Source organism: Trachurus japonicus, chromosome 9 (assembly GCF_045865225.1).
Source record: "Trachurus japonicus isolate A0001 chromosome 9, Traja_1.0".
Taxonomy (NCBI): Eukaryota; Metazoa; Chordata; class Actinopteri; order Carangiformes; family Carangidae; genus Trachurus; species Trachurus japonicus.
The window spans coordinates 28,958,642-28,972,222 of record NC_140915.1 but is presented as its reverse complement, the minus strand read 5'-3'; the positions used below and the strand labels follow the sequence as shown (position 1 = coordinate 28,972,222).

At 41.6% G+C, this 13,581-nt stretch overlaps 1 protein-coding gene across 2 annotated transcripts in view; it reads left to right on the top strand.

The window, feature by feature from the left end:
• Positions 1–13,581, top strand: part of bmp1a (bone morphogenetic protein 1a) — a 30,358-nt gene that overhangs the window by 1,996 nt on the left and 14,781 nt on the right. For both annotated transcript variants that reach the window (XM_085787178.1, XM_085787177.1), the window contains exons 2-6: positions 6,223–6,336; positions 9,363–9,488; positions 10,059–10,176; positions 11,631–11,809; positions 12,284–12,389. In XM_085787178.1, coding sequence (XP_085643304.1) covers positions 6,223–6,336; positions 9,363–9,488; positions 10,059–10,176; positions 11,631–11,809; positions 12,284–12,389 — 643 coding nt within the window. The remainder of the gene's footprint in view (positions 1–6,222; positions 6,337–9,362; positions 9,489–10,058; positions 10,177–11,630; positions 11,810–12,283; positions 12,390–13,581) is intronic.

The following is a 13,581-nucleotide window of genomic DNA, read 5'->3' as shown; positions in this document are numbered from 1 at the left end:
GGCCGTGTGGAGTTTCTAATGCAATAGAGGAGCTCTGTGAGGAGTGCATTTCAGGTTTGTCCTCTGTAGAGCTGTCCTTGCTTAACACTGCTTAAATAGCAGGTTTTTTTTTTCATTGATAAGGGGATGCATGTGTGAAATTGTTTTTCTGATGGTCTCTTGAAAGTGAATGTAATGACTCCCATTGAGGTGCTTGAGGATAACAAGATAACCGGAGAATATTGTTTTCATACTCAGCTAATTTGTGATGGGTAATCAGTTGGCTAATTGTCCAAGTGGTGACCGTTTCATTTCATTTCCTCAGTACTCTGCTTTTAAAATGCACTCAGGGAGTTCTTCATTTCCTACCACAACTCATGTCTGCTGCTCCTCCCTAGTTTAACCACAAGAAGACAAATCCTTCAAAAAATATTCACATTTACAGGGGATTAAATAACTCATCGCTATACCAGACATGAAAGAAATGTGCATTGATTGGACTGAGCAGTGCAATAACACTGAAGCAATGCCATCTATTTAGGAAGTTAACCAGTGGAAAATTCCTTAGTTTGCAGAACTCTAAACTTGGCAGCATCCCAGGAAGTCATTTAAGACTGTAACAACCCACTGAGATTAGATCCACTCGTTTTCAAAATGAAAAATGGATGAGAACCAGTCACGCTCATTGTCTTCTCTGCTTGAATTATAATCACGGGGGAAGTCACCGGTTTGAAGTGTACGTATACATTAATTCATGAAGTGGGCATCTTTATCTGCTACAGACTCCTGTGACAGCATTGTCTGTCAGGCGGATGAGCATGTTCAAGTTTAAAATACATGAATCTGCATTGGAGCCCCTGTGCTGCCATGACCTCTGCTGCAGACAGGGCAACCCGAACACACCCTTCATGTCTTGTCCACTCTTATGCAAGTGGTTTTCTCATCTCCCTGGGCCCCCCAGCGCTCTCCTCTGACTGGCTCAAGCACTTCTCGCAGACTGTAGGTCATTCACCTCGTGCCAAGGGGAAAGCACGGCTGCAAGGTGGAGCACAGGCCAGTCACTCTGTGCCACACCAGCCCAGGTGAGGTGAGTGCAGGCCATTCATGAGGGGGCTTGGTGGGTTATCCTGAGTCTGCTCGCTGCCTCTGAAGAATTTGTTGCTGTCGAAAGAGACTTCTGTGAATCCTCTTGCATCTCTGTCGGACCTTGACTTTGATTTGGTCATGTAAAATTCAACAGCTGGATTATTTTTGATAACAGTAATTTAGAAAAGCTTCTGTTACCTACTACATTATAATTACTCATTAAACAGTCATGTCTAGTCAAGTTGACCCAAACCAGGTTCTTTGTAAATTCCCCCCTTTTACCAAATTTAAAATTTTGGGTTTATTTGTGTCTTTGTTGTTTGTTCATGGCAGCTCAAAACAAATGATCGTCACACAGCTTCATCCCTCAGTCCCCGCTCTGGCAACGTGATGGACGGGCCTGTTGAATTTCATGATTGGGCCTTCAAGCAACACTTAAACAGATGCTTTTCTTTTATCATGGAATCCAGGCTGCATAGCTGAACCCACATTGTTGTTTTTTTAATTACAGGACCCCTGCCATTTCTCTCTCTGCAGGGTTCGGGTGATTAGAGAGCTGATCTATTGGCCTGATCTATGTGCATTAGTTTGAACAATAAGTTTGTTGTCAGAGCTAAGTAATAACTAATCTTGCATTACATTAATACCAAGTCTGAGTTCGCAGCCTAAATGACAACAAATGCATTGCGAGAGAGCTCATTTGAATGACTCAAAGGATGGCCAATTAGCCTGCAATACTGAGCGTCTTAACAGTCACTTGTTGGTGATTAACTGATGATTTTTCTAAATAATTAATCAGTGCAGTGCTCATCTGAAGGAGCCATTTCTCTGCTCCCTCCACCTGTAGTGAATACGTACGGTGTGTTCTTCAGCAGCAGATAGCTATTATTTATGGAAAGTGTGGAGGGTTGAATCTTTTCCAGATTTAGTTCATCCACAAACCCATTTAAACTTTGCTTTGGACATCTGTTCTGAGAAAACCTGCTGTTTCCTCACGCCAGACTCTGTGAGTATGTGTTACTCTGCTGTCTGACCCAAAAATATAAAGTCTGGATGCCCAAAATAAGTTTTGTCAAAGGTGAAAATCCCTGCAATGTGGCAAAAAAATTATTCAGCTATGTGAGGAGCTCAAACACTGCGTGTGCGTGCTGTTGACATTAAAAAAGACAAATTGCGAATGAGCTGATGAGTCATTAGAGGTGGTTAGACTGGCAGTAGGGTATATCAGTAATCGGTGGCAGGGATGAGCTGGGAAATCCAATCTGCTAATGGGCTTGATGGAGTGTGAAATGCTAAAGGGGCGTCAGTCTCTTGCTGTGTGCCCTTTGCAGATGAAACTGCTCTCATCTTGTCAATAAGATTGAAACTGTAATGTGGTGACAGTAACTTGGCCTTGATCAGCTGTGGCTGCTGAGACATCAGGCTCTTATTGGAAAATAATTACTCAAATTTCAGGTTGTAGCTGGAGACTTTGCCAGACCTTGTTTCTAATTATACCTTAGTTACCTTTTTGCAAATGAGCAGATAAGCTGTTTTTTCCCCCCCCTCTCTCCTGCCTTGGGCTCAAATTGCAGTCTTAGGAAATGTCAAGGTAAGCATTTGCTGAAGAAACAGCTGGTGTTGTTTTTACAGAGGAGAAAGGTACAATATTTACATGACAAGAGGCCCGAATAATACAATTCCTCATTCCTTTGGTAGGATTATGCATTTTTGTCTTCTAAGAAACTGTTTGTTTCAATATTCGTGTTGCACTGGCTTTGCTCCTTCTCTACTTTTTTCAATGCTGTTTCAAGCACACAGTGTCTGGACAGACAATGGCTGCAGCCAGCATTTGGCAGAGAGGGCTGGTACAGAGCGAAACTTGAAAAGTGATGCTTACACTGTCATCAGATAGTAATCACCTTAACGCAATACACTATTGGCCTCCATTGGAATTCAAATGCAGCGTTTGTTACCAAACACAGGCTGTGAAAGGCGGTGCCAGTTTATTGTGATGCAATCCAGGCTTACATATTGGCCAGGCTTTCTCATCCCACATCATTAGGTCTTGTATGGGTAAAGACTGTTAAAATGTCTGTAAGCAGAGTGAGGAGCACACCGGCCTAACAGTAGAGTTGTCCTGCTAAATATAGGCTGCTGTTAGAGTCCGTATAGGCTTAGTATTGATGTTTGTGCATGTTTCAGTGGCAGATGTCGTGGTCTGGTATCCGCGGAAGGAGATTTATGGGAATAGTCGTGGAGTATTTGACACCGCAGAGGTCGAGACTAGGGCATTACACAAATCAATGGGATTAATTTGATTGAGATCTCATGTGTAATCTGACTGGATACACTGATTGATGGGGGGACAGTCTGAGATGAGAAGGATTATGTTGGTTTAGATTAACTAAAAAAAAAAATTCAACGTTGGACGTTATTAGTGAGATTTTTTCTATCCAGCATTTTATTCAGCCTCTCTCCTGTATATTTCAGATTACTCATATTGGTGTGGGGAATATTCTCACATCAAATTTCATTTAAACTCACTTCTATCCTTTTGCTTTGTTGTTGTTTTTTGGGATAAAAAGGGACACGTGAGTGAGAACAACTAAACCCTAACCCTGCTACGATTACCTAACTATTCTAGATATTAATAATATCACTGCAGTTGTTTTCATTTAGGTAATGAATAATGTTTGGAAAGAGATGCAGCACTGTACTCTATGGTGATCACTTGCCATCTGCCACATTCAGTGGGCTTTAATCTACAGCACAACACACCCGTGTCTCTGTGTTTGGGCTAATATCATTACAGCACTCGGTATCTAGATGAGTTTATCACCTTTCTCCATAACCTTTCCTCAATCCCAGGCCAGAGTTGTGTACAAAAGATTCCTAAAACCATGTGTCTGTGGATAATTAAAGCCAGGAGACAAGGGGATTAATTCACAATCCCTGCGAGTCTTTCCATAAACCTGCAACAGCGTCTCCAGGACAACTACTGCGCCCGGGGGAAATGAGTCCTAATGCTGCCGGGCTGTGCATTTGCTCACTTCAATCTCCACTGCTGTCTGAGAACAATGACACTGCGGATTAACCGGCCTGTCTCCAGCACAGTGGTGGATGATTGGGACTCAGCCATGGGTAGAGAGCAGCCCACTGTGAACAACAGGGGGAAGGGGGGTGGTAGAGGAGGGGGGGATCTGCACCTCGTTATTCAGTCACGGCCTGCACATAACACTGCTAATATGCTGCAAATTGACACTACATGTGTAAAGAATCGTCCTCCAATTATTGTTTGCGAAGACAGTTTTGAGAATTGTTTGAATATGTTTTGATGTGACAGAAACTTGTAATTGATTGTTTAAGCACTCTTTGTTTGTTTTTCCAGTGCTCCCACCAGTTCTGGGAATAAAAAAAAGAAGAAAAAGAGACGATAAAAGAGAAAAATGTTTTTCTAGTCAGCCCATTCGTTCTATACGACATCTGGTAGCTTCCCCATATCAATGGTGTTTTTGGCAGTGACTGTAAGTTTGACTGCTGATTGTGAATAGTCTGTTTTGTGTCCCGTGGATTTCGTGGGAGTGAATTAGTGTTTTTTTGTGGGCACAAATTAGAGGATCCCTTTGACCTCTGGAATTCAAACCTGTCCTCTGTGCATGCCTGGTCTTGCCAGCAGTGATCTACATCTTTCCTTATTGCTGTCATTAGCCTCTAAACCCAAACACACAGTCATTCTGCTGTGTATCCTCAACGACCTGCAGGGTGGAAGACTGGCCTGCATCCACTAAATCCAACTCCAGATTGTTTCAATAATACTCCTCTGGTGAATGAGGACATGAGCCAAGTGTTTTTTATCTGTGTTTCTCTTGTCTCAGTCCTCTGCTGAACTTTTAATACAAGTGCAGGAGATAAAAGACTTATGTATGTTTTTGTTGTGAGCTAAAAGGAACAAAGCTATGTATGCGCTGTCCCAAAACCAACTACAGACAATTATTTTTCTTGGTCAGTTTACAGTAAGGGAGGGTAGCTAGTATCTGGGTGACACGTTGAAGATTTACAGATTCAAACTGCCGAAAAACACAACCACTGTAAGTCACTCCCATTAATTCTATACTTTAGGGGTTCTCCCAGCTTTTTATGCTTCAGAGTTGGTCTCTCCTTCACCGCATTAACCTCTGAACACACATCCAGAGGGCTGTCATTTTCTCCCTGCTCCACAGCTGTCTTCCCTATTCAGAGTTGCGGTGTGGGCAGAGGGGATATGCCTTCTTCCTCTCTTCCCTTCCTGTCTTTTTGTCATCTTCTGTTGAGACACGGGTCCCTGCACCACCGCGTTGCTCTCTCTCCCACCTCTGCTTCTTCCAAACCCCCTCATCACCCCCCCACCCCCACCCCCCAAACTCCTGCACACAAGCCGGGCAATAAATTCTGGAAACGTGCTGGTGTTAAAAGCCTGTAAAACCGAGAGCTCTGTCTCTGCGGAGAGGACTCCCATCTTATCCTCCGCAAAAATGGGGCATTTAGTAAGGAATCCCATAAAGCACATTCCTCATAAAGTGGGACTGTTTGGTTATTTTTCCTTCTCCTTGGCCTCATTAAAGAACTATTACGCGTTCAAGGTGCCCCATATTACTCCATTGAGCCAGTGTCAGTGTCTCACTGTATCATATCTGATAGCTCTCATTAACTATCCAAGGGCGCCGCAGCACAGTGTGAGTTTTGCTGTTTTGCAACATCTGGACCAAATGTGGCTCAATGAATCAAATCCAACAGTCAGGTTTCTGAGTTCATAATCCCTCCTCACTGAATGAACCATACGCAATATGTTGCTTACATTAACATCCTGTAGTTTAGAGTAGAGACAAAGTGACCTTCCTGTTATCCAAACAGATATACTGCTGTTTCACAACTGCATTTCTATTTCACTGCAAAGAAAAGGTAAACAGAAGAGAGTCCAGAAAGGAATGAAGTATTCATTTGTGTTTTGTGTGTGTGTATGTGTGTTTTTGAGACACACACTCTTCCTGAAGTTCTTTGACTGGGCCTCCATGCATCCGACTCAGTCTGAGCTGCAGGAAAAGCTCGAGGCTACGGGGAGGTGCAGACTGATGCTCCATATAGTGGAATTGCCTTACATCTCGTCTGACATGTGCCATCTCTCTTTGTCTCTTTCAGTTGCCTTTCTGGGAGACATCGCTCTGGATGAGGAGGATCTGCGGTCGTTTAAAGTAGACAGAATAATAGATCTGGCTCAGAGAACTGTCCACATTGTCAATCACACAGATGCAGGTAATGACAACAGAAACCAACACTACAAATGTTATAATTTCAGGAAAAAATGAATCATTTAGAGAAATTAGAAAAATGTTTTTAGATCACATAGTCATAGTCACATTACAGAGTATCTGAAATCAACAATTCCCATGTTTTGCCTCTCATTTGGGAAAAATTACATTCAAGGACATTTTACTCTCTGTGCTCCTCAATCTGAGTAGCTGCAGCAGCAGCACCTGTCGTACATCAGCGCTGTGTTGTTCATGACCCCTCTTTAAATGTTTATGTATACAACCACAATCATGTTATCACAGCACATCGCTTCACCTGTATCACCATGTTCCCCAGTAATTGCTGGGCTTTGTCAGGATGAACGTTGTTCTTAAAATGAAGAGCAGTATTTAAGCGGCAGCTGTGAGTCAGCAGGGACCGATAGGCTTTGCAATCCCATAAACTATAGGTGAGCATGACCCAACAAGTACCCGCATGTTGCTGTCTGCGCTTGAGTGGAATCAGTAGCTGTTTTCCACTTGAGTTAATGAGCATGTTGTGGAAAAGAAATGTTCTACTGCAGGATTAAAAAACCTTTCAAATGCTCTTAAAATATCCACCAGGCAGGATTGATTGTCAGACTAAATACTGACCTCTGAGGCAGAGTGAAGCTGAGACTGGAATTTGAACACTCATCTCTGAATATCCATTTCTCCACTTGAGCAGATTAGTCACAACACGTGTCATTGTTGCACAGCTAAAGGCTCTTTTTCAAAATGAAAAAAACACTATCGATATAGTGGTACTACATAAGATCTCATCTTTAAAAACTCATCAACCATGGGAGCAGCATTTATTTTCAGTAGGGATTTTCTCTCATGTTTCCTCCTACAACTGTGGCTCCTTATTATTTGAGATAAACCTTAACACATTTTTGTTTTTGCTGTACTATAATTAATGTCTGAAGCACATACAGACCAGTTAAATGTCTAAATTATTTTACTATAAATCAACCAAGTGCAGTAAAATAATCATTTTTTGGTGTTCGCCCTCCGCTTTTTCATTAGTTATTAATATTGTGTTGATTATTAAATGGGTTGTCCACATTTCAAATCACAATTTTCATTAAGTTGCTAAAGAATTCAATTTGTGGATCCAAAAGATTTCTCAATGTTTCTCAACAATCGGTTTCCTCATCTCTCTGACTGTAAACTCGTATGCTTACATACAGTGTAAGTGGAGGGACATTTGGTTAAATATATAACACGATCCAAATAACAAACGATTATTAAACCTTTAAGCCTAAAAAACCTTCCCTGTTCAACTACAAATGAAGATGGTAGATTTAATCATATTGTAATTAACACATCTTCCACAAGTTTTGTCCCCCCAGCACTCCTTATCAGTTAACTGAGCAGATTTGGCTGTTATCAGACTTTTCCTCTACACATGCACAAGTGTACGTGCTAATTGATCTCGCCAGGCTGCGAAGATTTACTCCTGCAGCCTGAAATTCAACAGAACACATTGTTCCAGTAAACTAACTAAAAAAACTTGCTACAAACTGTAAATTGAATTTAGTGAGTAGAGATGAGGGTTTGTAGTCGTACAGCTGTTATTGTGGAGCAACAAACAATGCGCAGGATGTTGTGAAACCAGATCTACTTTTGCTTAATACAATGATACTTGTAGTGTAAAGATCAATTTTATTGTGACACTAGCTGTACACTATAACGGTAGACACCGGAGCTTTGAACTATTCAGACTCGATAAAACAGTCTTTTTTAAATAAATCCTAAATCAAAAATACGCAGCAGCGTACCATGGGGATTCTTCAAAATTTCATTTAAGTCAAAATCTTTCATCCAAAAATGAGAAATGAGTGAAATCAGCTGTTGGCAGCCATGTCTATAAAGAAAACCTTAAGTTTTCCAGCCCTCTAACAGTATATCAAAGTTTTCTCTCTCTCAATTTGGCCAAATGAAAAAAAATAGAGGGAGAAGCAATATAAAGGATTAACAGTGTGTTGTCTTTTAATATAAAAAATGTAATCGTATGAGTTTGTCAAAATCATGATGTGATCTACCTCACCATCAAGTTCATACACTGCAGAAATGTAAAGGTCTTTCTCAGCATTACTCAGTCTGACTCATGACTGCCAAAGCTTTCTCCCCTGCTGCTTGACTGATCCTTCCTCATAAGGAAAAGATTCACTTCAGCTTTTTAACAAAGGACATATTTTTGTATTATGTTGTAACATAGCATAAGTAATCAAATACAGCACTTCACTAGGTCGCCATATTCCCTTTGTGAAAGGGGATTTTGCTGCAGAAAACAAATGGAATCACTTTATTTCCAGATGCAACACAATCCATAATTGCATTGTCTAGATTTAAAATCTAAATGTTTATTAAATATTTTAGCTTTGATAGATGATTCTTTTATGTAATTGTTCTCCTAATGATGACAATGCAGAGTAATACTTTCACTGGACTCCTATTGTTCACTTTTTCAAATGTTTCCATTAAAATGGGTTCGTGTGTAAGAGTTGCTGATACCAGATGCAGTTTGCATAAGTTTTAAGTCACACTTGATCTGCAACATAATGAAGCACAGCAGAGTGACTGTGCTATATGTGGTTCACATATGAAGGAGTCTCATTATAATCACCAGAGTTAGGCGGAAGCTTAGTCTCCATGGTTACTCTGCATCTGTGTCTGTTTGATTGACATTAATGAAATTAATTTGAAGGAAGAAAGAATACCGCTTCAATAAAACCCATTTGTATGAAAAAGGAAGAACAATGCCGTTTGAACAAATCAGTCTTTGAGGAAGTAAATGTAATTTCCTAAATGAGAAAATGATTATTAGAGTTTCTGAATGGCACCGAACCTTGAATAATGTCCTCATTTGTCATTTGAGTGAGTATCCAGGGGTACGGCATATTTGCGCTTTATGTTAAATATGGAGAGACATCTGTTCTGTCAGACCCAGAAATGTAATACATTATTCATGCTGTTGTTTTTGTTGTCTTGATTTGAAATGCCCAGGATCAACCAATCAGAGTAGCCAAAATAGGCAAGGCTCACATCGCAGGAAAAGGGCTGCCACCTCCAGACCCGAGCGCGTTTGGCCTGAAGGTGTTATCCCTTATGTCATCAGTGGCAACTTTAGTGGTAAGTATCAATGATTTGATATATTTGATATATACGTATGTGATTTAATGTAGCATATGTCATGAAAAGTTTCAATTTATATCCTTTCAGCTCTAGCTTAGTATCAAACATTATTCCTGGATGTGGTTAAACTTCAAAAGAATACAACATGATTGTGTCTGACTACTGTTTAAGTGAGATATTTAGTAAGGAAATAAAGTGCTGAGGCATCATCTTTGACTAATTTCTAATTCCACATAAGTTTAGGATATAAAGAAATACACTATTACATGTCATCTAAAAATGTATCATGGGACTTGTTCCACTGCAGTTTTCATCTGATAAGATGAAGGTGTCATGAATATCATTATTTAAAAATGTGTATGTGAAGATGGTTAACCAGGTGAAATTGATTTTTTCATCTTCTGCTCGTCTTTATTTGCGGTAACGCTCTATCCAACTGAAACATCTTCGAGCTGTCGCCAGCTGTCTGCTTTTCTATTCATCTCCCTTTTTTTCTTTAAAGTGCTGTGTGTTTGGGTGTGTTTTTGTCAGCTCCACTGATCTTACCCTCTCTGTCATCCCATTCAGGCAGCCAGCGGGCTATATTCCGCCAAGCCATGCGGCACTGGGAGAAGCACACCTGTGTGACCTTTATTGAGAGGACACAGGAGGAGAGCTACATTGTCTTCACCTACCGTCCATGTGGGTGAGTCAGTGGGGTTTTTAGCTCCCACGTGAAGGAACTAAACAATGGCCACTCTCTGATGAGCCCTCGTTATCTACAGCTAATTATTTTGCGCCTTAGTAGTTTTCCTTGCCTCCGTCTCAGCACCCTTTCACCATTGTTCATCCTCTCTGTTCTCACAGCCTCTGTGTGAGTTGTTATTTCAGCCCCCTACCAGTCCTGTAAGAGACGGCCATTCAGTGGCCAGGAATGCTTCCTGTGCCTCATCACCACACTGCATCACTTTATTTGAGCTCTTGTGTCGTACATGGTGTACAGAACTGCACCCAAGGGAGAGACTTTCTCAGCCTCTCCATAACTCTGTTTACTGCACTCCACTGAAGTTATGCTCAGTGTCCACTCAGCACTTCTCCTTAAACACAGGGGAAGTGCTGGTTGTGGCTCTTGTTGTTGCTAAGCGACTATTGACAACCTGTTTGAACGTGCATGGCTTTTTTATTTGATGATTAAATATTTTTAAATTAAATCACTCGCTGCTTTTGGGAACGCAAACCACTCCAACCTATTAATTTAGGATTTTGAGAAAAGGAGGTCAGAGATGTTTGGGGAGGTATTAGAGTGAATCCCAGGAGGCGCACAAACCTAAAATGTTCCCCGTTTCCATGTTTTAACCTCACACAGACTCAGACCACAAGCTGGAAACATTATGTCATTACACACAATGTACCTCTCCCACTGATATGATCATTCAACACAAACAACTTAACAGAAAGAGGAAGCGACTCATGAAACACAACTTTTTCCAGCCAACTGTTGATAGCCATTTTTAGCCCGGGTAACTGGCCTCTGGAGCAACAGGGATGACATTATCCACACAGGCGGCAGCGGTTAGCAGTGGGAACGCTTGACTCTGCTGCATATTCAGCAGGCCCCCATCTGTCCTGTGCAAAGTTCAAGGCGTGTCTCAGGAGAGCCTGGCCGGGCCGGCAGTAATTAGAGAGTGGCTGTCTGGTCCACAGGGCTGTGATGTGTGTGCCCGTCCTCAGACTCCCACACTGAACCTTTCATGTCACGCTGAGACGGAGCGCTGCAGTCAGCCAGCTTCCACCGTCACTCTCAGCATTTGCATTGGCAGATGGATGAATGAATGTCACTGCTGTAGGTGTGGATGGCCGGTCGCCCTGTGCAAATGTCCGGTGAAACAGACCAGACCTTGTGGAGATAATGTCACGAGCTTCGTTCTATACATCCAGAGCACGTTGCCCAATAGGAGCTGGTCGACTTTATAGAGCCACAGACACATTCCTACTTCTTCTCCCCTCGGAAACATGACTTCTGTTGGCCTCCCTCTCTAGTTTCCACTCACTTGTTAGTCTTTTTTTTTCACTTATAAAAACATAAGCCTAGTAGTCACTATATTTTGGCTTTGGTGACACTGTTTCTCTATGTTTCCATGTCTGGTTGCTGATTCATAGGTGCTGTTCCTATGTGGGTCGCCGTGGAGGAGGCCCTCAGGCCATATCCATTGGGAAAAACTGTGACAAGTTTGGCATCGTGGTGCATGAGTTGGGTCATGTGATTGGCTTCTGGCACGAACACACACGACCTGATCGCGACGAACATGTCAGCATTATCAGAGACAACATCCAACCAGGTAGGAGCACAGGACTCACTACAATCCCTCAACAATAATGTTAGAGAGACACAGCGGGAGAGAAAATAATAAAAGCCACATATTTCTGCACACACAGAGTGGACTGGGCTAAGATTGTAAAAACTCAAAAAAATACTAGTAGGCCCTGCAGATTTCGGTGAAATGGTATTTTTAGATCTGCTAAACCACATAAAAACGTGGCTACTCGTGACAATCAGTCAGCAGGACAGCTTAGTTTATTTCTTTTGGTGTAATAGATTGTAACAGGTGTAAAATATTAGGAGTTAAATGCATGCCAGGCCATTTCTGTCTGGCACTAACACAAGTGATTCATCTGTATCAGTTGTGCTGCTGTTTGATGCAGTTTTCAGACAGAGTATCTCTGTATTCACCCTTGACATATATACAACTTGGTTCACAATCTGACTCAGCTTCATGATTCATAATTCAGCTTTCCCCCTTTTCCGTTCACAGGACAGGAGTATAACTTCTTGAAGATGGAGCCAGGGGAGGTGGACTCTTTAGGAGAAGTCTATGACTTTGACAGTATCATGCACTATGCCAGGAATACATTCTCCAGGTAAGAGCCAAACCAAGTTCAGTTACACATGTCCTAGACATGAAGACTAGCTATAGATCACGTCAGGACAGAGTGTTTTCCACCCTGCTGTGACCTTTTAACCCATCGTCTTATTTTCCATTTCTGCTCAGAGTGTTTTATGACTGTATAGATCTATGATACACCAGCTGCTGCCGCTGAGGAATTTTTCTTAATTCCCGAAGCTTTGGAAGAAGAAGAAAGAATGAAACACTTGTTCTCCCTTGTAACAAATCACTAGAAAACTAACATGTAGCCTGAGGACAGCCTGACTGTCGCTTGAATGTCTATCTTGGATCTGAAAAGTTTTCTTTCTATAGACATTGGTTTCTTGAGAAGAAAGTGTGTCCTCAGTGGATCTTTTATAAAGTAGCTCCTTCAAAAGCTTGTATTTTGAAATGAGGGCCTGTCTACGTTTGTTTTGGCTCGACTTAATTTTTTTTTTTTTTGAACAATCAATAAATATTGGGCGTGGGGCGTCTGGGAGACTGGAAGAGTATCAATGTAAGTTATGTAATTTTTAAGCTTGAGTTGCTTATTGCTGTATTGGGACCACTGAGGATCAAATCATAATACCCTTGCTGAATGAAGTAACGTGTAGGAAGAAATCTGACGTGTTTAGTTCCAGTTAGCCTCTCCCTTTAGGACCCAGAGTGGATCAGAGTACGTCTATTTCATGTTCTGCTGAGTTGTTGCTTAATACTATAGGTTTTGCCTGTTCTGACATCCAGAACAGTATCATCTACATTTTACACTTATGCACTTATTATGCAGTGTTTTTTGTGTTAATTGTTAATTGTTAAAAACGTAAAAATAGATTAATATTCAGGTTTGGTCTTTAACATGAAGGCCAAGTCTTTGTCGCCATAGTGAGAGTGTTTTCTGAGATATTCCAGCTCCTTCCCACTGCCTGTTCAAGTTAAGGCTCCTCTCCTTGATTCCTTGCTGCTTTTGTAGTAGAGACCCAAGTGAAGCAGCCCCGGTCCCGGTACTGAGCTCGACCAGCAACAGCCGTCCTTCTTCATCACAACAACAATTCTGTGTGCCACTTTCAAGGCAGCGTGAAGCTTCTTGTAAAAGTTGTGAACCACCTCATTATGCTCCTAAAGGCTCTTTGAAGAGGCTTTCATGATTAGTCGCGTGATATTTACCCCGGGCCACAGCAGGGGCTTGT